At 45.1% G+C, this 23,167-nt stretch overlaps 1 protein-coding gene across 1 annotated transcript in view; it reads right to left on the reverse strand.

Annotated features, from left to right (window-relative positions):
- Positions 1–23,167, reverse strand: part of bahcc1b (BAH domain and coiled-coil containing 1b) — a 67,874-nt gene that overhangs the window by 19,073 nt on the left and 25,634 nt on the right. The window contains exons 3-11 of the mRNA XM_034707165.1: positions 18,211–18,369; positions 12,312–12,422; positions 9,990–12,029; positions 8,987–9,098; positions 8,264–8,457; positions 6,429–6,569; positions 5,095–5,282; positions 3,666–4,050; positions 1,827–2,750 (exon numbers count right to left, since the gene is read on the reverse strand). Coding sequence (XP_034563056.1) covers positions 1,827–2,750; positions 3,666–4,050; positions 5,095–5,282; positions 6,429–6,569; positions 8,264–8,457; positions 8,987–9,098; positions 9,990–12,029; positions 12,312–12,422; positions 18,211–18,369 — 4,254 coding nt within the window. The remainder of the gene's footprint in view (positions 1–1,826; positions 2,751–3,665; positions 4,051–5,094; positions 5,283–6,428; positions 6,570–8,263; positions 8,458–8,986; positions 9,099–9,989; positions 12,030–12,311; positions 12,423–18,210; positions 18,370–23,167) is intronic.

Here is a 23,167-nt window from a genome sequence, read left to right on the forward strand (position 1 = left end):
CAGCAAACACAGGAGAAGAAAAAAAGCAGGAAGGATGGAGTGAAAAAGGAAAAACAAGGTTGTGAAAGAGAGAACAAGCAGATGTGAGAATCACGGGGAAAAGCGAGCAGGAAGATGGGGAGAGACGCGCCTTTGTCCTGTCCCGGCTCGCAGAGGTCAATGCCATCTCATCTGTCAGACCTCCTGAGCCAATGGCACACTCTGGTTACTCTGACAGGATGACATCATCCCTGACATCACCACGCCTAGTTTAGTATCCTGGAGGATGGCCGCAATCGATACATACCTTCCGCCACACAGTAATAACACTGCACTGTGTCCCTCAAGGGGGATGTAATAAGAGGGAGCGCGGGGAATTTGAAGGGGGGAAAACAAAAACAGGGGAGGAAAATTAAAAACCATTACAGTTCATACGGGTGTAGTCATCATTAGAGGCCATTAAGGAAGTTTATGAGCTGAAATTTTAATATAAAGAAAATGTGAGGGAATAAAAGAATGTATGACACAAACAGGCACTCTGCCTGCGTGTAAGTAGAAGTAATGGTGCTAATTTATACAGGAGGGGGACGTCTCTCTTGATTCCTTAATCTGTAATTGCAATCTCAGAGGAGCGGCTGAGATATCCTTCCGCGTCAAGGAGCGGCATAAATGCATCTGTCTGGGATTGGTTTCATCTCCCAAACACATTCACAACGTCAAAAAAACGGAATCAGCAGTATTAATAACGTTACGTGCAGAGGCCGAAGCGCGTTTTTAAATAAATGTGTTGCAATTTAGAGAACGTTTTCCGTGCCACGACAAGACTTATTGATTTCACACCTATTACACATGCTAACCACGTGTGTACACATGTAAACAAATGCACGCTCACACACATGCACAGGGACTTATGATTTTACACTTATTAATTCCGTCAACAAGGCTTGCAGAGGCAGGATTTACACACAAGATTACATTGGTTTAATAAAAAAAAGGAGAAGAAAAAGAAGAAGCAGGTGAGGGGGAAAATAACAAAGAGGGAGGAGGAGAGGGGAGAGGAGAGGAAAGGAGAGGAGGGAGGAGGCGCAGACAGGGCAGGCAGCCTGCTCGAGAGACACATAGACACTGATGGAGGAGAACAGGGATTCATCTGGGATTACTTAACAGCTTACACACACACTTGCCGGCCGTGCATGCACGCACACAAACACAGGCGGGCAAACACACACAGATGCTGGCATAAATAAAAACACTTTCTCTCAGAGGGACGAGAGGAAAATAGAAGCGCTTACAGGAGAAGTGTTTTAAAGGAAAGGGTCTAATTAGCAAAGCAAGACGCCAGAGCCTGAGGGACACAACGGGCAGAGTGTGGCAGTGTGTGTGAGTGTGGCAGTGTGTGTGTGTGTCCAGGCTTGTGTCTGAAGCTCAGCGTGTTTGTCCATCTATGGGTCCTCCTCAACACTCACACACACCCATCCCTGAGGTAAAAACGTTTTCCGAGTCGGAGCCGAGGAAGGAAACAGGACAGTTAGAGGGGAAAAATGTGTGTCAGTGTGTGTGTTTGTGTGTATCTCCACATCTGGGTTGCACACGTCTACAAGACCTGTTTTTTTGTGGTTCACTGTAAGTGTTTGTGTTTGTTTAGGCGAGAAAGATGCAGTATTTTGTCCTTAATGTCATTTTTTATTGCCTTCTGTACCTATTTTCGCTCCATGTGCCATTTTTTATGATCAAACCTGTTCATTAAAAAAGATGCAAGACAAATATAAGGGAATAACAGAGGACACTTAATTAAAAATATGAAGGCCTCAGCAAGGGGGAAAGCATTCATTTTCAAACAAACTCACCCTCAGCGTCTTTCTCCTTCCCCTCCCTGCTCCTCTGCTGGATCTCCAGTTCAGCAAGTTCTCCCAGTATCTCCATACCATGGTGAGGCGGTGGGCTCGGGGCCCGGGCAGCAGGTACAGGTGGGTACAAGGCATCTCTGGTGGCACATAGAGCTGCAGCAATCAGGAGCTCCAGGCTCCACATGTAGGCCCCCTGAAGCTGAGCTGCTGCGCTTGAGGAGGGAGGGAGAGCAAGGTCGGAGGAAGGGGAGGGAGCAGGAGAGCCAGGGATAAGCTCCACTACGTCCTCTCCTGGACTAATCCCACTGCCCTCCTCTTCCTCCTCATCCTCAACCACCTCTACATTCTCTCCGTCCCCCTCCTCCTCCCTCTGCTCCTCCTCTACAGGCACAGAGACTTTACATTCTGTTGGTTCAGGCCTTGTGTCCACCTCCTCTATTTCCTCTTTTACATCTCTCCTGTCATCCTCCTGCTCTTTGGATAATTGGGGCTCCTCCAGGCCGGCTTTCTGGCCTGGGCAACCTGGAGAGAGCGCTACTTTTAGGGCTTTGCCTGTAGCTGTGGCCAGGCAGGCTTGATCTGGGGGAGAGAGTGGAGTGGGGGAAGGGCATGACGGCAATCCAGAAATCCTACTCTCGGGCCTGGAGAAGGAACATCCTTTTACTTCCAGTGTCCTTGCTACTTTCTCCTCCTCTGAAACTCCGCTCTGGGATTCCACCACTTCACAGTCCCTCTCATCCTCTTCCTCCCTCCTCTCGTCTTTTTTGGAGAGAGGCTGGATGTGGCACGGATGTGGGAGGGACTTGGAGTCAGGCTGTGCAGGCTCTGCCTCTACTGTGGCTTCAGCCAATCGAGCCTCAGGAGGCGAAGGCCCGGCTTTGTAACCCATGGTGATTGGAGGGTAGGTGTAAACAGGTGGTAAATCTGGGGGGAAAAGGAAATAAAGGTTAAATAAACAAACATAAAATATTAGCAAAATTCCGCTAAAAAAAAATGATTTCAAAGCATGTACAGAAAATAGATCCCAAACCCTTTGAGCCTGGCTTTTAAAATGCATCACCTTTCTTCTCAGGCAGACAGGACGAAGCACACTATTGCAGTTGGCATAATACACTGACAGCAGGGTGCCTTTGTACAGTGCTTTATTGTGTAAGTGCGTGTGTTTGTGTGTGAGTGTGTGATTGAGTGTATAGATCTTTGTCCTATATTGATGACACCCTGCCGTTCTCCTATGATTGCATGAGTGCTGTCACCCCAGCACTCTTGTTATTGATGGTATCCCTCCACCCCCCCTGACAACACAGCCAGATGAATGCATATCCTTCCGCCTGCACTTCTCAAGGACCTTCTGAAGGATAAGGAGCGTCTGTCTGAAGATTTCACTGACCTTCCTCTTGTGACACACACACATGAACGCTAGCAGGTCACTCATACACACACACACACACACACACACACACACACACACACACACACACACACACACACACACACACACACACAAACTGAGTGCCCATATGCTATCTGTGACCTTAATGGCTGACCTGCGAGCCGTCCCTCTTTATCTTGTGCAGATAAAAACTACACACACACACACACACACACACACACACACTCACACACTCAAGGACACACAGAGCGAGGGATCAGCCATGCTTCAAACAATTTTTGCAAAATCAAAAGAATACCATGCTTCAAAGACCAGCAGCTCACTCCATCACTCTGCTTCTCCTTTTTTTCCCAAGTTCTGTCCTGTTTTCTGTCTATATTGGTACTATTTTACTGTTAAAAAAGCTGGCAAAAATCTGCTGTAAATTCAGAAAATAATGATAAACTGACCTGGTTCTAAGGATTGTGGGTAGTCTTGAGGTGGCTGCCCCTCCCCTCTCTCACTCCCCCTCTCCAGCCCTTTAGACAGGTGTGACGGAGCAGGGCTGAGTGCCGGGGAGCGCGGTGCCGCTGCAGCTGGGCTCGGCGCAGGGGTGAGAGGGTTAGGCGGATGCGATCGCCTGGACGGGGAGTGGTAGCAGGGTGACTGGCGGCTGCTGGGGCACATCCCAGGAGACGGCGTGGGCGTCTTGGGTGGAGGAGGCGTGTGAGAGAAGGGTTTAGCAACATGGGAGGAGGTGTTGGACGAAGAAGAGGAAGAAGAGGACGAAGCTCTGGTTGCTGAAGATTCATGAGGAGAGTCCTCTATAGTGATGGCATGCTCCTCATGTTTTCTCTGTCAAAGAGAAAATGGAGAAAAACCTCATTATAAGCTAGATAATGAGCAGCTGGGTAATAAGTAGGACGATGTATAGTTGAAAGGTGCTTATGCAAATTTGCATCCAGACAGGGTGAGCAGGACCTGGATGTGAAGAGGTCTCATCTCAACCTGAAGGGGAGAAAATCTGCACCACCATGTACTCACTGTACATTATCCCTTAAACATAGTACACTCACGACTGATAAGTACCTCAAACAGCCCCTCTTCAAAAAACACACACTATCCCTTTAAGATTAACTGGTCAATGGAAAAGCAAACAATCCATAAACAGACATACATTAAAGTAAAAGCTTCCACCACAGGAACTTTCCCCTAGGACTAGGAACTTCTGGAGGAACTCTTTGGGTTTCCACTATAGATAAAATCCCAGGGACTCTATTTTACCCCTGACAGGTCACTGCCCTGGGAGCAGCATGTTTTAAAAGTACAGGGTCTTTCTGATAAGCTTTGCAGCCCTGAAAATTCAGATTTGTAGTGTACAGGAGCGACTTTTCACACAGCCAGCCAAATTGCCCAATCTTAACATGGAGATGAAAATGGGTTCCAGGAACCTTTTAGTCCTCTGAAAAGCAGCTCAAGGGACAAATAGAATCATGTTCTTTTTGTGGAAATGTGGCAGGGGTCAGCCACATTGTTTGATCGCCAAATGATCTGGCATCAGAGAGTGTAAAAGCGACACACCAAGCCGTCTTTTCCTAAAACCTTTTGCCATGGTAAAGGGGAACTTGTTGGCTTTGACAATTTTTGCCACGTGTGATTTTGCATGTGCTCTCTTTTGGCATTGTGAAATCAGAGTTTCTGCACATCCAAACATATGATTACTAGTGTGTCTTTTTTTTACTCCTTTCTACACAAAACAAGGAAGGACTTTTGCACAAGTTCCCAATATTTCCACACTTTCTGGTCTTCACTTTGCCTGCTGTTTCACAATCATATCTTCACAGTATTTCAGAAGTTTAGACTGAAATGTAACCTCAGATGCAACAGAGATAGTTTTACCTGTCCTAAAGAGTGCCGCTGCATGTGCTCCATGGCCCGCTGCTGTTGCTGGTGTTGATGCTGCAGGGTGTACAGCTCCTGTTGCCTTAGGAACGAGGAGCGGGAGTAGACAGGGTGATGCTGCAGGTGGGAGGGAGGGCCTCTGGCTCCGTACACAGGGGGCCACAGACCTGACTGCTCCAGGACATCTAGAGGAGGAAACAGAAAAATAGACAGAAGACATTTTTAATATTTGGTTTATTTGAATAAATTATAAAATAAGTAACAATAAATAAGATTTTTCTAATATTAATATTTGGGGAAAAAAGACAGGTAGATAGAAATCGTTACATGGCTGAAGAGTTGCAGGACTTCCTAAAAAAAAGGAACTCTGGACGCTCTTGAATTAACTGTATCTTGAATTCAGACGAGTTTGTACATCTTTGCTGAAAATACAGTTGTCAGCAATAAGGGCTCTATTTCAAATAAGGACGGCGTTCTTTGGGCAAGGAAACATTTTTCAGGCCCAACCCCGGCCATATATGACTTTTGTTGCACACATGGGTACACAGAAACACACACACATCCACACATCCCTCCTTGGCTGCCTTGTCGCTGGGAACCTTTGTTCTGTGAGATTAGCCTGAGTGGGCTAATGTTTCCCAGGGGAAGGGTTCAGTGGATGCACTTCCCCTCTCTGCAGGAACTCCCACGGAGCGAGGCGAGAGAGGGAGGCGGGAGATAATTAAATTTCACAGCCTGTTTGCAAAGCAGCGTTGACACACTCTCACACACACACACACACACACACACACACACACACACACACACACACACACACACACACACACACACACACACACACAAACACACATACACTTTTCTCTCTCTGTGTATCTGTCTGTCTCTCTCTCTCTTTCTCGAAATATTCAAGATGTACAACACAACTCTTAACTCTGAGTGATGTCTCATGTTGTTCCAGACATGAACACAGCTAACTTAAGATGACCACATACACATTCACACACATAAAGTCTAGTCCAAACACACCAGCGCTCCACCACAAAGGAGATAAACAGTAGTTCAAATGGTTTGCATAACGCTGGGCACATGGAGAGGGGGGCAATGGAATAGCTGCTACCATTAACGAAGCTATAAAACACGGTCCCACTGACAGAGGGACTTAGTTGAGCATTATATTATGATTAGACAATGATACTAAAACTCTGGGAGAGAAATGGCAGCGGCTCCGATGGTACAAATGGAGAGAAAAGGTGGGGGGCAGTGAAGAAAGCAATGAGTGTGTGCTCTGCTGGCTGTGCGTGCTGTTGTTGTGAAAAGGGTGCTCAGCGTACCGAGCGGATGGTGAGGCCCGGCTTCTGTAGGAAGAACAACCAGCGGGGAGTTAGGGTCTTGGGTGAGCGACCCCAGGACGGGCTGCAGGGAGCTGGGCAGACCTGGAGGGAAGCCTGGGGTCATTCCTACATGACTCAGACCTGGAATGAATAAAGACACAATACAGTCAAATGAAGTAAACCTTTAAATACTTACACTACTCAGAGAGGTGCTGATGTGCTTCATGGGGAAATGCAGGTATTTAGTTGACAAACAAAAAGTCGTGGTACCTTTTAAACCATAAAAAAAGAACAGATTCCTGGTGATTGCATCAAGGATGGGGAAAAATGTGCTGTTAAACTCCTGCTGTCCTACATGAGATTGAAGTTTACTCTTTTTTTAGTATTGATGTTGATGTAAATATGGCTTCATTGTATAACCAAGTTTAAACTGTATCTTGCATCACAGCAGCTCTATTTGTAACATAAAAATAAAAGACAAGATAGAAAGGTGCATACATTTGACTGAAAGCTTCAAACCCTAAACACAGGATTCAAAGCCCTTAATGTACTTTTGATGCAGCTTCATATTAGATCCATTAATCTTAATCTTTAATTTTAGGATTGACAGGAGTACAGAGCATTGCTTCAGTCGAACTTTTCTTGAAAATGGAACCATGTGTCTCAGGTTTCAAAGTAAAATTCTTTTCCCAAGTATTTGCATTTTTCAATCAATGTCAATGTCAATCCAAATGAGACTATAGACATTCAACCTGCACTCTATAAATAAAAAGTTTAGTGAAATGCAAAAAATGTTTCTGTAAACAAACTGTTAGGTTAATTAGCTTGTTCATATTTCTTGGTTAATTTCTGTAAATACACTAATGGTTTGCTTATATTGGTCAAAGAAGTTATAAGATGATCATTCACACCTTTGAAGCTTTTGACACTACTTCTGTGCTGAATGGCGGTTCATTTATTTCCTGCTCAGTCAAAGTAGACTTAATTGAATGATCCATATTTAATATTAAGTCTCAGTGTCATCACCCATCAGCTTCTGAAGAGGCGTTATGAAGCACAATGATGGCAGTCACCATGTTGGAAAAGGTTACTCCAACTAACCTTTTGGCTGTTCTACTAACAGGCAAAGAGGTGGAGCAGAGGCAGGCCAAATTAATCTTGGTTGCTAGCTAAGATGCAACCAGCTGTGAGTCAAATTAGCTGCACCACCAATAATGGCTAACTATACCTAGCTCTTAGCCTTTAATGTAACTAATATTGCTTGGTTACAAAAAAAAGATTAGTTTTATTCTACTCTAGGTATTTTAATAATGCAGGGACCCCCAGCCTTGAAAAATGAAGCCAATGCAATGGAAGAGTAAAAAAACGAGTCAAATGTCCAAGAACATATAAGAGCTAAGAGTTATACATAAATGTGCACAATTAGGGGCATGACCGAGCAATTCCAATATGGTGACTGCAACTATCAGGCTTCAAAATGTCTCTACGGGAGTCATTGGGTGATGTAACAAAGACTACATCCCTATTTCTATGGTCTTGGATTATAACAATGGTGTGAAAAGGGTTTCATTGGCTTTTGTAGCCAGTGACAAGAGGACATTTGAGGAACTGTGTTTTTTAACTTCTGCACTTCTTCTGCTTCCTTTTTCATCAGAAGTTGCCAATTGGTTTACACCAAGAAAAGTTCCCAACAAATAAATGAAAGACCAATGCCTCCATTATACCTCATATCATTAATTCGATCAAAAAACATGTAACCAAGTCTTTGAAGTATTAAAGCTGCAGACCATGTTGAATGTATACAGAAAAATCCAAACCCCCTTCTCGCTTCTCACCGTATGAATGCCCCATCCAAAGAGAGGGACTTCCTGTCCTTTGCATCCAGTGATGGTGAGCTGGGTGAGCATGCACAGTGGGGTCTGCCCCCAACTGACTGGCACCTCCAGGAACCAAAAGGTGAGAGGTCAGGTCACCATGGCAACTACTGGAAGGGTGAATTCTGGCGAACTCCACGCGATCCTTATTTTCCCTGTAGTGGCGATAGGCGGGATGAACTTTGTCATTATCTTGATTATCCCTCTTATTGTCATCATCACCATCACCATCATTATGTTCATTATCTTCATCCTTGTCATCTTCATTACCACCACTACCATTATGATCATCAAGAAAAGGAAATATGACGGCAACAGGAACAGCCATCATCTTGCGCCCGGTCTATGAGTAATCATTATATGTTTTCTTCCCTAATATGACTACATAATAAGAGCCAGATACATCAGAGACATCTGTATTAGTGGCTGTAACATTAATGCACCACATCTCGTCTTAGAGAGAAGCAGAGAGAGGGGAAGAGAGAGTGAGAGAGAGCAGAAATACCACATCAAAGGGTGAGGAGAGTAAATAGAGTGAGGGGATGAGAGGGAAGGGAAGAAGAGCCTCTGAGAGAGAATAAAAGAAGTGTAGCTTATCAGATGAGAGGAAGAATAAAAAGATGCTACCATGTATGTGTGTCGTTGTATATGTGTATGTGTTGGTGTTTGTGAGTTTAAGTGTACCTGATGATCATTTCTCGGTCTCTGTCCAAGTGATGAAGGCTGATCTGCTCTTCTGTCATCCTCTTCCTCTCCTCTGCCTCTCGACCAAGAGGATACACAGGACGTGACAGCCCTATGCATAACAAGAGTAACACAAGTAAAGCAACAGTCATACACCAATCATTCAGGGGTATTTTTTTAGAAATACTTATAAAACCATAAGGGGACATTCTGGACTCATGTTTGAATGGTTTTAAGGTCAACCAAAGGACTAGTCTACTCATAAACTCATAAAGACAATCCCATGTTATGCTGATCCCTGCATCACAGATATTGAATTTTAGTCGACAGGGGCATCTCCGAGATGTGGTTTGGGATGGCATGCCCCCATTGTAATCTAATGGCCACCCTAAGTGTCACCCCATTATTTTAAACTATGACCCGCTATCTGCCTGATGTTGGCACTTAAAACGTTAACATATGGAGATGCATCCTCTTTTTACGCCCTTAAAGTAGTGAAAATTGATAGTACAATGCGTGTTGCTAATGTTGGGTTATTTTTTGTGTAATGTCAGTAGTAAAAATAAAAAAATATTCAAGCCAGCTTTGCATTAGTCAGTATCCAAGGTTGGACCACCCCAGTCAAAGTCTAGGGACGCTCCTGTTTGCATAACTACCAACCCTAAATAATGTTCATATACTACTATTACAAAATAGATGCTAAACAGTCACTAGATGGATTTTGTTAACCACTGCCTGTGCACAAATAAGCTTCTCCTCATCTTATTAATAAACTGTAGCATAAATTAAGGTGTTAGACATTCTTTTAGCTTCTCTATAAATGTCTACATTTGCTCATTTCATTGCAAACCTAAGTTGATGCCCAAAAGGAATAATACTTATGTGATACTAAACACAACCAAAGCTGCTCAAGTCATGAATTCTTCCCTTAATGTATCTGTGAGCACTGAGACTGCATTCGTGATAGCATGAGTCAGTGAAATGAGCATATACGATGTCTGACCTTTCATGCTGGGCAGCACCCTGCCCTGTCTGCTGTGTCCGGGGGTGTTGTCTGGGGAACGATGAGGGGGCCTGGCTACAGCAACTGCAATACCCACCGGAGGCTGTCGCACCTCCCCCTCGCCTGCCTCCCCCGCCTCTTTCCCACCTCTGTCACCCCTTTCTCCCTCGTTAGTGGAGCCTCTGCGAGGAGGGAGCGACTGTTTAGGAGGGTCTTGTGGGGAGGTGTTGCTTTTAGCCCCTCCTCTGTCCCCCTTCTCTGATCTCTCTCCACCCTGCTTGAGGCAACCCAGACCTCCAAAGGGGCCCCGGTGTGGCAGAAGCAAAGGCTGCTGGGAGCTGTAGTTCATGAGGTTCTTCATGGCACTGCCTTCATCCTCAGTGGTGTGTGAGGAGGAGGAGCGGAATTGAAGAGGAGGGGGTTGAGAATGGGGCTGGTTTTGGTCACCGTTTGGAGCTCTGCTGCTAAGCCCTCTTAATTCACCATCTGATGCATGATGGGAGCTTTTTCTCTGCTCCTCTTGGTAGGCTCCTCGAGCCCCCCAAGAAGGTGCCATTGGACCCCCATCTCTTGCCCTCTCCTCTGTACTTGCTCCATGCTGCTGATGCCTAATCCTTGCAACCTTCAGGGGCACTGACTCTCTTTGAGTCAGTGCCCCTGACCCCACCCTCCCATCAAGATTAGGACCTGAGTGGGAACAGTCCCTGAAGGGAGGGGTGCTCGAGTCATGGCCATTCTTGTTTGTACCCTGTCCAGCACCAGTATGCGTCCCTTGCGCATCAAGTGGGAGTGATGGTCGGTAAATATCGTCCACAACCTCGACATCTCTGTAAGATGTGTCTCTGCTGCAGGACCGCAGCTCAGGCTGTGAGCTCATGTTGGAGCTGGACTTATGGGGGTGCTGCGACTGCTGGTTCCAGTCAGGAGGTTTATCCGCCTTGCCATATCCCAGCTGCTGCTGGTGTGTCTGGGATTTGTCTTTCTTTTGGCAACTACTGAGTTTGCTGAGATGATTAGAGGGACTTTCATAGGATCCCTCTCCACTTTTGTCAGTCCCCTTTCCTCCACCTCCTCCTGCTCCTCGACAGTCGGTTGCTGCCAAGTCTCCCAGGGGGCCCACCGAGGGAACGTAAGTCGGGCCAATGACTTTTCCCTCCCGGTTGGACCCTCCAAGGGTGGATACTGGATCTTTGGAGGGTGTTAGTGTAAGAGGGGCTGGAGGACAGTAAAAATCAGGATGAGGATGGTGATGTGCAGGGTGTAACCACCCTCCTGCAACGGCAGAGCCCATGTGCAAGGCATGAGGAGGGGGTGGAGGAGGTGGAGGGGGAGGAGGCATGGAATACGAGGGCAGAGAGTGTGTTGTTGGAGGCGCCAGTATGGCTGTAACTGCAGTCGCACCCCTTCTCATACATTCATTTGAAGAAGATGAAGATTCACTGATTCTCATCTCCCCATTTATGGATCCATCCTTGGAGCACCGTCTGCCACCTCCAGATGGAGGTCTACCCACTCCTCCACCGTTGCAGCTAGTCTTTCCTCCAGAGCCAGTCTCTACAACTGAGACACCTGACAGTTTGCAGGAACTCATGTGTTTTGTCTCCTGATTGCCTGAGTCACTGTCTCTGTATTCCTTGTGTCGCTCCAGAGAGTGTCTCTGCTCCTCTTCTCTGCTCTGTGAGGTCAGGTGAGGAAGGAGGGCATGGTGAGGGTGGGGATAGGCTTGGTGGCTGTGGCTTGATGGAGTGGTGGCAGCAGGACTTGTCTGATGAAGATGGTGATGATGGAGCTGATGTTGTTTGTCTTTGCTCTCCTGGTGCCGCTCCTTGCTGCTTGATCGCTCCTTCATTTTTGACACACTCAAAGCTCCTTTCTCCACCACATCCTTGGAGCTCTTTCCGCCTCCTCCTCCCCCATTGTCTGTCTCTCTGCTGCAGGAGCCAAGTGGGTGGCCTGGGGCGGTTCTGGAGAGTGGAGGAAGGCTGTGACTGGTGGAGAGCAGAGGGGGCTGGGGAGGAAGGCCTCGTAGGTAGAAGTGATCTGGAAGGAGAGGAGAGAGCTTGAAATGGATTGTGTCTGTGAAAGGTTTGTGGAGATCAAACTTATTTCCGCAAAGTGAGCGTTACAAACATGACTTTTTCAAACAGTTTTCTAAAAGGACTTAATTCAGGAGTGTTTCTGATGTATGGAGGATAAGAAATGAGAAGTTGCCAACTTGGAAAAACTCAATCCTGAGTTACCAGCTGTTTTTTACTCCTGTGGTGAGTGCTGATGAGGCAGTTTCACAAGTATATGAAGCTATTTTCACACACCAACACCTACCTTTTTGAGTTTCATAGAAGCGGTGCTGTCCGTAGAGACCGTTGCTATGGTGATCCAAGGGACTCATGGGGAGAAAAGGAGAAGCAAGACTTCCTGAATAGCTGGGGTACCCTGTCAGAGGGAGGGAGAGAGAGAGGAAGAATTGATGTTTCTCCACAGCGCTGACATTCAGCAGCCCTCTAAACAAACAGTTTATCTCGACGATCTATCATGAAACGAGGCCATTTTAGGAAAACAGAGAGAAAATATGGCCAGTTTGTGCTACTTTCACCATAAATGCGCTTTTTGCACAAACACGCCACATGAGTTGACATTATTTACAGTGGACAAAGTGGTGACAAAAACCACAGCCGACAGCTACTGCCAAGTGTTTGCAGCTTTTAACCTGATGGAATTTGCTCTTCTACTAAACACATTTTCCCAAACCCAAGACAAATAGTATGAAGCATCGCAAGCCCCCCTTCTCAAAACACACACACACACACGCACGCACGCACGCACGCACGCACGCACGCACGCACGCACGCACGCACGCACACACACACACACACACACACACACACACACACACACACACACACACACACACACACACACACACACACAGTCCTCCCAGGAGGTCACTGGGAGGTGAATGGTTGTTCCACTCTGTTCCTCGTCTTCAAGGACATTGAACTGCACCGTGGGATAGAGGAGGTTTTGGTGGTTGTGTTGAAGGGGGCGGATTGATGTAGAGATGGGTGAGGGTCAGAGTGTGTGTCTTAATGTGTGTGGTGGTTGAGAGAGAGAGGGGGGGGCGTATTAGGGGAAAGAGCAGCAAAACCATCACAGGAGTACACACAAGTACTCTCACAAACACACAACACAGGAGGCACACAAGTCTGCATTAAGGGGCCAAAAGGCTTGGATCCTGTGTGTGTGTTTGTGTGTATGTGTGTGTGTTCTCCAGCAGCTGGTTTCATGCCCCACAGAGTGTCCTTGCCGGCCCGTTAATTGGCAGCCGTTAAAAGTTTAACGGTGGTGGCCAAAGTAAACAGCACTCCATAAAAACTCATCCTACGCATTCCACAGTCGCACTGCAAAACCACCAACACCCCCTCACTGCTCCCAGCGTGTGTGTGTGCGGGGGACCCAGTGTGTCTGCGTGTTCATGCTGCAATGTAAATGCATCAATGTGTACACTCTTCTATGTGTGTGTGCGTGATTACTCCGACTGGTTAACAACCAGTGAATCTAAATGGCAACAATTAGCCAAAAGGCTCTATCAGCCATCTAGAGCCAATCCCCCGGGTAATGATGAGTGATAAAACTCATGGGAGATGGAGGGGAGGGAGGGAGGGGAGGGAGGGGATGAGAGGGAAGGAAAGGGGAACAAAGACGACAGAGGGACATGGTTAGAGAGGAAAGGAGGGAAGGAAAGGAAGAAGGGGAAGAGGACGTTTGTGACTGAAGAAACGATGTAAAGATAGTAGAAGTAAAGAAGACAGCAGAAGAACAGAGCTGTCAATATGAAAAGCCCCCAATCTGGTGCTGCTATGAGGCGTATGGTGAGGGGAGAGGGGAGTGTGTGGTGCAGAGAGTATGTGTGTGTGTGAGGAGGGGAGGGGGGCGTGGAAGATGAAGGAGGAAGTGAAAGGGAAGTGGAGAGCTTTGAGATGGATGAGATGAGAGGAAAGAGGAAAGAAGGAGGTAAGGAGAGGACTGAGAGCGCATGAGAGGGGGGGAACAAAAAACAAGGACAGGTGCGGATGAGGGAGAGTGAGCAAGAGAGTGATGGGATAGGTGTGAGTGTGAGAGAGAGAGAGTGAGAAAGAGAGGGAGAGAGAGGAAAAGAAAGAAGACTTTGTGTGTGCACGAGGGAATATGTGCTGCTTTTCAAACAACTGTGCATTTCCTCGTGAATATGTCTCATCTGTGACAATGTGTGTGTGTGTGTGTGTGTGTGTGTGTGTGTGTGTGTGTGTGTGTGTGTGTGTGTGTGTGTGTGTGTGTGTGTGTGTGTGTGTGTGTGTGTGTATCAGCCAGGTTTTCTTCTCTCTGTTGCTGGCTACGCTCCACTCTCTGGACCGTAGCCAGCTGGCAGACCGCCTACCGGAGCTCCCTGGCTTGAATTTTTAAAAACAATCATTTGTAGTGTGTGTGCGCGTGTGTGCATGCATGTGAGTGTATATGTGTGTGTGGGTGTGTGTGTGTGTGTGTGTGTGTGTGTGTGTGTGTGTGTGTGTGTGTGTGTGTGTGTGTGTTCAGACATCAAAGCTAAGCCACACAGACGCAAAATCTGTCTGATGGACGCACACAGTCTCCCTCCTCACACACATTCTTGCTCTCTTTTTCCCCAACGCTGCTCGTTCTCGCGTTCACATCGAAGTCCTGCCCCCAACTCTTTCTATGAATCTGATTTAAGGCACTCACTCCGGGCGACATTAGTGCTCATTTTCAGGGCTTAACTGTTGCTATTTATTGCTGGATGAGCTGTAAATGAGGCAGTTGAACAAACAAAACTCTCTTCTCCTTTCAAGCTTCAAAGCTGCATCAGGAGACATTTCTCTCATAAGAATGTGTTATGAGCTTAATTAACAAATTTGGGACATAGAGTAGAAGTGCTCCTGCTGTCCCTGAACTCCTTCAATTCTGGTATGTCTTCTTTTTAAACACGGTTTTGACAAATTAAATTTAAGGTGTCACAAGAGCAGCTTCCTAATAAGAAAGTTGCCCTCACCATTGTCCATCATTTTTGTGTTTTGTGTAAAAATTGATCCCTAATATAAGTGCAATTTTGTTTTTTGCACCCCAGTTTTTTGCGTTTAATGTTCAAATAATTGCCAAGAACACCATGTAATTCATGCTGTACAATGCCCCTTTTTTCCGTCAAACACTTTACCGGTCATTGCATACAAAAGCTCCACATTTTAAGATCCCAGTGAGTCAGGATCCACAACAGCAGGATGCTCAAACTAGCTCACACGAAATCAACGCTGTTGTAATTCTATTGATAACAGCAATGATTTTTTTTCTGTAATGACATGAAAACTTTGGGTTTTCAGTGATTTGGTGTGGATACAGCAGCACCTATTATCTCCTTAGGTTTAGTATTTTTTGTGTGTGCATGTGTGTGACTTATGTTTTTTAACAAAAAAAAGTCTCATCCTGTTTTGTTAACAGTCAAATTTACCACAAATCTCTCCTGTTCCAAATATTTTTAAAAATATAGTTTCCACAGTGTGATGGCTACCACTGTATGTGAAACCTTGCCCCCACTAGCTTTTTCAGACAATGATATTCACAATGTAGAAATAGTCTTTGTCCTGATTGTCTTGTTTCCCATTAGTGAGTCATATGAAGGCATCAATATTATTTCAGCCTGTTTCACAACCAGCTGACGACTTCTCACAAGGGCTTAAAAATGCAGTGAAATATTATTATAAAATTATCAAATCTGGAAAAAAGTGGAATGAAACAACAGTTAGTTTTGACAAAGTAATTCGATTGGACATGAGGCATTCTATGTTCTGATACCAAGTGCTGTTGTTAAGTACAACAGTGCTGAGGCTTTGAACTGTACTACACTGCTTCAGGTGTTCCCCTTCTGTCTATTATATACTGTAGATAAATACAAATTATACAACAAACAGAAAGTATGGTAAAATCTGGACAATAAGTCGCACCAGAAGATACAGTCTGTTTTTGGGTCAATCCCAGATGTTTAACTATCTTACAGTTTCAAGACTTACAATGCGTTCAACATAGTCTACAGTTTGTGCCATCTTTTTGTCACTATCCTGCTAGCGACCTGTATGCTAGTAGAGCTCAGCCTACGGTAGAGTTGATAGTTGAGAGGAACTAACCCATTGCCCTTGACCAATTTGCTGAGACTTGCTCCAAACCACCTCTGCTGGTCACTTCTCTGGAAAAGGAGTCTTTTCAATCAAACCAGCATAGCACAGGGTTTATCTACCTGTGCATGCTTGGGACCTAATGATGGAGAAAAGCTGCCAGCCTGGTTTGCTTTGCTTTGTACCCAACATGCAGCACAGCGGTCACAAGCCTCTTGAACCACCATAATCTGGATAATCACCATATCAGTATAAAATACCTCTCTCTGCATTCTAGAATGGAATAATGTTTCACTGGTGTATAAAGCTAATTTTTAGATGACAACAAAGGAATCAAAAGTGTGTCTTATTGGCCTATACCCTGAATGTGTAAAAAAACAAGTTTGAGTTGTTTGGCAACAGTTCAGCTGCAATCAAGTTTGGGGACTAGTTCTGTTATTGGCCATTTCATGCAGTTGCAATATTGCACTTCAGGTTGTGCTGTTATTCAACAGTATCCTTGTGCCCATGACCACATCACAGTTGTGCTGATATTCAGTATAACAGCCCAACCTAGAGTGTGATACTGCATTACATTACATTTCAATATTATTTGTATTGTGACGACCCACTGGCCTGTGGTTGTGTTGTCTTTCCTCTTGTGTTGCAGGTACTGTACATGTAATTCGTTGGTATGACTGTTCAATCAGTCTGACAGGGAGCACATGGGCCCAGGGCCCAGTCATTACAAAGGCCACCACCTTAGTCCTTCTCAGGATGACTCTCTATGCACCTTGTTTGGTTTCTTCTCTACTTTCACCAACACCTGCACACACCCACTCACTAACACTACTGATTCAACTGATGTTCACAGCTCATCTCCTCTGCAGGTTTATTTATGTTTTTGTAAATTAATCCATTCATTTAAGAGTTATTTCAGTGTCTCTCTCAATATTTGCCATGGGCTTTAAAGCCAGTCATGACAGTAAATATCAATGTTGACTAAAGTCTGACTAGTTCCTATTTAACTCTTTCGATACAGCGTTTGTGAAAAACTGGTGAAACGTGAAATTCTGTTTTCGACCGTTTCAGTTAGTTGAGAAATACAGCCTGTGGCGGAAGCTGTGTCTGTCATTTTGGAGGTTATCTCTTAAGAACCATCTTGCTGTCAAAAAAGAAACCCTCTTCTACAAACACACAAACGCACACACATACACGTGCAATTACTAGCACACACCTACCTGAAAGGGACAGATAACTAAGTCAAGCTCATTTTTTGACCACAAACGGTTAACAGTCAAAAGAGGACATGATGCATGTGGATGCGCACATTTTTGTGTGCGTGTGTGTGTCTGATCAGGAAGGGGGCCGTTGGAGGTCGGTTAGCCCAGAAGGGGCCCTGAGGGTGGGGCTGCGGTCAGAGGGGAGGGGGGAGGAGAGGATGGTGGAAATGGGGGTAAGTTTCAGTCTGTGTGCCTGTGTGCGTGTGCCTGTGTGTGTGCGCGTGTGTGTATTTGTGTCGTGTGTTTATGCCCTGTGTATAAAAGGGGGGTGCAAGAGCTCATGAAACTTAAAACTCACCCTTAGAAAAGAGTTGGGGCAAAGAGATGATTGAATGAATGAAGAGGAGTAGAGTCATGGACGCTGGACTGTGTTACTGAACTCCAGCTATTCATGTTATTATTTTTTTGTGTGTGTTTGTGTGTGTTTGTGTGTAAAAGGTTAGGTTAGAAGAAAAGGAAGCAGAAAGTTTCTGTCTTTTAAACCAGTTTTAAAAAGCAACTTACTACTCGTGCTCTGAACCAAAAACTAACCACGAACACAAAGCCACAAGCTTGCTGACATACAGAGGCAGGAGAGAGCTGCTGTGTGTGTGTGTGATTGTGTTTCTATAAGTAGCATCATCTGAGGCATCACTGCTGCGTGTGTTTGGCCTCAGCTCAGCGTTGGTTAAACCACTTAATGGCTCCATCTCGATCTAATCCCAAACCAAGACCCTGGATTAACCAGAGACCCGAGCACTCTGAGCTGCATCCTGCGTCTGTGTGTTGTGTTTGTGTGTGTGCATGTCCATGTGTGTGTCTTACCTTCATGTGAATGGGGGAACCAGATCGGAGAAGCCCTCGAATGGGGTCCAGCCCTGTAGGAGGGGGAGGAGGGGGAGGCAGCAGGTCCCGAGGGGTGAGCAGGGTGGGAGGGCGGGGACCCCAGACTGCTGGCCAGGAAGGAACCCATAAAGGAAGCACCTGAGGGAGACAGAGGTTTGGAGTTAGAGGAGGGGTTTACTGTGCTCTGGGGTAGGGGAGTCTAATGAGGTCTAAAATTCAAGCAACACCACAGAAGAGGTTAGAAGCACCAAAATATGGATGATAAACAGAGAAAGGACACATGGGTGGTAAAACTTCCTTAAAGCTATACAAATTTCTTATTAAAGACAAAATTCTTTTACGTTTTCTTCGCTTTTCAGTTTCAACCCACTTATTTCCAAACTCTTAATGCATGTCTGCTTAAGACCGTAGCAATGCCTGTAGTTTCCATTTGTCAGATGTGTGTCAATTTTTGGTTGCAAACAGACCATTAAAAAAAACCCAGGACCCTGGACACAGTCATCAGATTCAAAATAGAAAACATAGCAACAGTGACGCAGATTTTTCCTCCATATCATGACAAGACTCCAAATATTGTTTAAATATTCCACATGGAACATACAAAATAAACATGCTCTAATGATGAAACAGCTGGATCTGGATAGTTTTAAAGCCACTGAGTAGGCCTAGCTGTGAGAGCACTGTAAGAAATGAAACTTCGTGACCCACCCTGCTAATCCCTCTGAGCTTTATTCATACTGCAGCTGTAAGTGTCCCACTTCTAATAGACAAGATAGTCTTTTTAAGTAGTGTGCATTTTTATTTGTATTATTTTCTTTTATTCTGTTATAATTTTCTCCCTCAGTTTCCCTACAAGGAATGATCGTGCTGTGCGCTCTGACCCTGGACTGTACAAATTTATGGTGTATTGTAAGCCCATGCGGGCCGGGCTTATGATTGTATGCATTACACAATAATAAAATAAACTTCAACTTCTAATCATATTTTCTACTCCTGAGTGACACACTGCAGATATCAGATTTTTCTGGCTACTGTGAATAGCTGCGAGGAGTTCTGAATCTGTATAAACTCAGATCTGGATTGTGAGTGATACACAACTTGTATTGACCGCCTAAATAAGGATCCATCACTTTCACCCTGTGACTGATGGCATTGGGTCGGTGCCAGTTTGAGTTGTAACTTTCAAAAGGCTGCAGTGAACTGTAGTGTAGTGCTGTAGTGTAAGTAATAGTGCACAATAGTTTCCTGAATTCTGTCTAGTTGGGTCCACAACAACTTTAGCTTTGTACAAAAAATGCAGACCCCTCAGTCACTGCAAATAAAGCACAGTGGGCGTTACAGTAAAAAAGATCTCTAGCCAAAAAAGCTCCAACAGGCTCAACTTGTACATGAATGTAACATGATATCACCACTACAACCTGTTTGAGTGCATGATGTCATACAGAAGACAAGATTAGTGCTATCATGAGGACTTTTCATGGAAACCAAAGCACATGTCATCTTAAAATCCCTCCAAAGTCATGCGTCTACTGATCTTACTTGACTTTGAGGGTGGTTGCTCCTTTTTTTATTACAGCACAGGATTCTTTTTATATACAAACAGTAGCTTAAAATTGTCTGCTATGGTTGCAGCTTACACTGGACCATGACCCTGCTGCAAACCTTAGAAGGGTAACATGAAGATCCAACATTTAATTTAGCCAAGTGTTCACAACCTCTACTGCAGACCTTCAGGGCTGTAGCACAAAATTCTAGGTACCGGGCTCATCCCCACATGTAAAGCCCTTTCTGTGTTGCCAGATAATAGCGGGACATTTACGCCCCTGTAACGTCTCACCTTCAATAGGAATATCACAGATGCGTGATGGTGGGACAAAGTCGTCCCACCTCTGTACTGTCATCTGAGGCAGTAGCAGAGGCGTTACAGAGACAAGACAGGATCACTGTGAGTCAACCCAATCACGCTATGTGAAATCAAATCACAAACTGGGACTCCATGGTTATTCCATTACAGGATCAATGGGAAAGTACAAAGGCACGGTAACAGTGGAGCTGAGGTACAACACTGTTGTGGATTTGCAATATGAAAAGGGTTTATGGCCATCCCCTAATCTCTGTGGATCCTTCAATCTGAAGGCCTTGAATACTCAGGCTTCTTTTAACCCTTAGTCCAAAACCCCAAAAGATCCACGTGTCAAGAGAGATGACATCATGATTAGACCTAGGTTGGTATAGCTGTACATAGTGACACATTAACTCACAAATGTCTCATGGCAAAATCCAAAATGTACTTTCTTTCCAGTACAAATTCAAACTCTGGTGTGAATGTCACTGATCATAGTCAAAGCAAGCTTTGAACCAAACACAAAGTCCCCTTATAGATGCCACATACAAGTTGTGTTAAGCCTCTGATCGCTCTGAAAGGCAAAAGGGGCAGTATCTATTCTTGATTATTTTTCTTCTTATATCTAAACTTCTATTCGTCGCATCCTGGTTAAGAAAAGACCAATCAGATTCCAAGACATCACAAAGGGATACAGTGAGGAACCCCGAGCGAAAATGCTGTTCCACCTCTTTAACTACGAGCAAACTCAGATGTTCAGTGTCATCCTGAGCGCACGCACACACACACACACACACACACACACACACACACACACACACACACACACACACACACACACACACACACACACACACACACACACACACACACACACTCACACACACACTCACTCACACACTCACTCACTCGCTCGCTCGCTTGCTCGCTTCAGTTTGGCTCTGCTTGAATGTTTCTCCACTTATCAGCGTGCTCTCATTTAGCGGAACAACCCGAACAGTTGTAGGGGAAGGAGGAAACAAATCCACGGGGAGCCAGGTAATTAGTCACTGGATGGAGAGAGAGGGAGCGAGAGGGAGAAGCAGAGAGAGAGAGGGAAGGAGAGAGAGAGAGAGAGAGGGAGCGAGAGGGAGAAGCAGAGAGAGAGAGGGAAGGAGAGAGAGAGAGAGAAGGAGAGAGAGAGAGAGAGAGAGGGTGGTAGGTTGAGTCGTTCCCCATAAATGCCGCCTCACATCAGAGACAATTACCACAACCACAACAGTCCGTATTTGACTCACACACACATGTACGTTACCCTTACTTCAACCACGACCCGACGCCCTAACAACCACAACCACAAGAGCCTTCAACTGTCTGCCAATCTGTCTCATACACACACACACACACACACACACACACACACACACACACACACACACATTAGAACGAGATGAAGCAGGGGTGTGTATTAAAAGATGAATCAGAAAAGTGTGTGTGTGTGTGTGTGTGTGTGTGTGTGTGTGTGTGTGTGTGTGTGTGTGTGTGTTTATACAGCTGGATCTAAAGCATCAAAAAGAAGAGATCTCTCAATCTTCTGCGTCTGATATTTTCACTCTCGGCAGTCATAATAAATTTCGAGGAAGTAAAAAAAAATGATCGTTCAGAACGTTCCCTTCTAGACATTTATTTTCTCTCTTTCTGTATCCGTCTCTCTCTCTCTCTCTCTCTCTCTCTCTCTCTCTCTCTCTCTCTCTCTCTCTCTCTCTCAGACAGGATATTTTTGCAGTAGTTTTTTTCTTCTTCTTTTTTCCACTCTAAATCCTCTCCTCTTGTTCGTCGGTGGATCAGTGGCCTTTCAGCCAGTCATAATAAAACACAGCTCATATAAGACTCAGGCTGGTTTCACAAGCCCCCCTGGCAGTGCAGACTCACACACACACACACACACACACACACACACACACACACACACACACACACACACACACACACACACACACACACACACACACACACACACATGCCCAAGTCTGATACACAAACACCATACACACACCATACACACACTGCTCACTGTACCAGACAATAGAAAAAAGCCAGTTTTCAGCTGAGCAGCCATGCATTTTTCAAATGACTCCAGCATCTTAAAGTGTCTCAAACAGGCCGTAAAAGTTGACTTCTATTGAAGAAGACATTCAGAGAAATTAGTTACACTGATTTCAAACACAAGTGATATTGATAAGTGAGATAAGGATGTAAATACTCTGAATTCCTTGTCGGTTTTGGTCCCACAGCTGTTCTTAAACCTCCACCCTGCCCCCCAATTTCCCATCTTTTTCCCATTTACTCATTCCTTTCCTTTCCTCCTCTTTCCTGTCACCTCCTCTCCCTCCCCTCGCTGTCTGTTTTCTGTTGGCGATTCGAGGAGAAAATCATATTTGTCCACTCCCTCTGGCTGGCTGATATGGAAAATCATCTCAGAGAGGCCAGCCGCTAACGTAAACCTTATTTCTGTCCCTGAAATTTTAGTTGTTTTTTCTTTTTTTGTCTTCTTTAACTGCCCTATATCTCTGCCTTTGTTTTATTCTGATCCACGCATTCCCTTTCCATCTGTCGCTGCTGCATCCTCTTCCCTTAGAAACAGAAATGATGAATGCAAACATGCAAATTACCAACATTTGATGAGATGTATCAGAGGAAAAAGAGAGAAAACAAACAACAAACTGTACTCATCAATGTGTTTGATTTTCAGCATAATCTTTGTCAGAAATTCACCCCTGACCCAGCTGACATTGTGATTATGCAGCTTATTTCTACACATGCATATGTTATTTACCATCAATACAGGCTGCTGTCTGAGAAGACAGCCCCATTCAGTCACCATAGTGGTAATTAAAGTAGAAAATGTGCTCATATGCCTCCCATTTTTCCCAGTTGGCATCAGGACTTGGAAAAGTGTGTCAACACAGGCAGCGAATCCTCCAATGTTGACAATCCAAGGTAATAAAAGTCCAAATTATGACTTTCTATTCACACTAATACAGTCAGCTGTACTTACAGTGAGCAAAATCTGCTTTAGTTTATTCATGATTGACTGTAATGTGATTTGCTGAG

Source organism: Notolabrus celidotus, chromosome 18, assembly GCF_009762535.1.
Source record: "Notolabrus celidotus isolate fNotCel1 chromosome 18, fNotCel1.pri, whole genome shotgun sequence".
In the NCBI taxonomy this organism is placed as follows: Eukaryota; Metazoa; Chordata; class Actinopteri; order Labriformes; family Labridae; genus Notolabrus; species Notolabrus celidotus.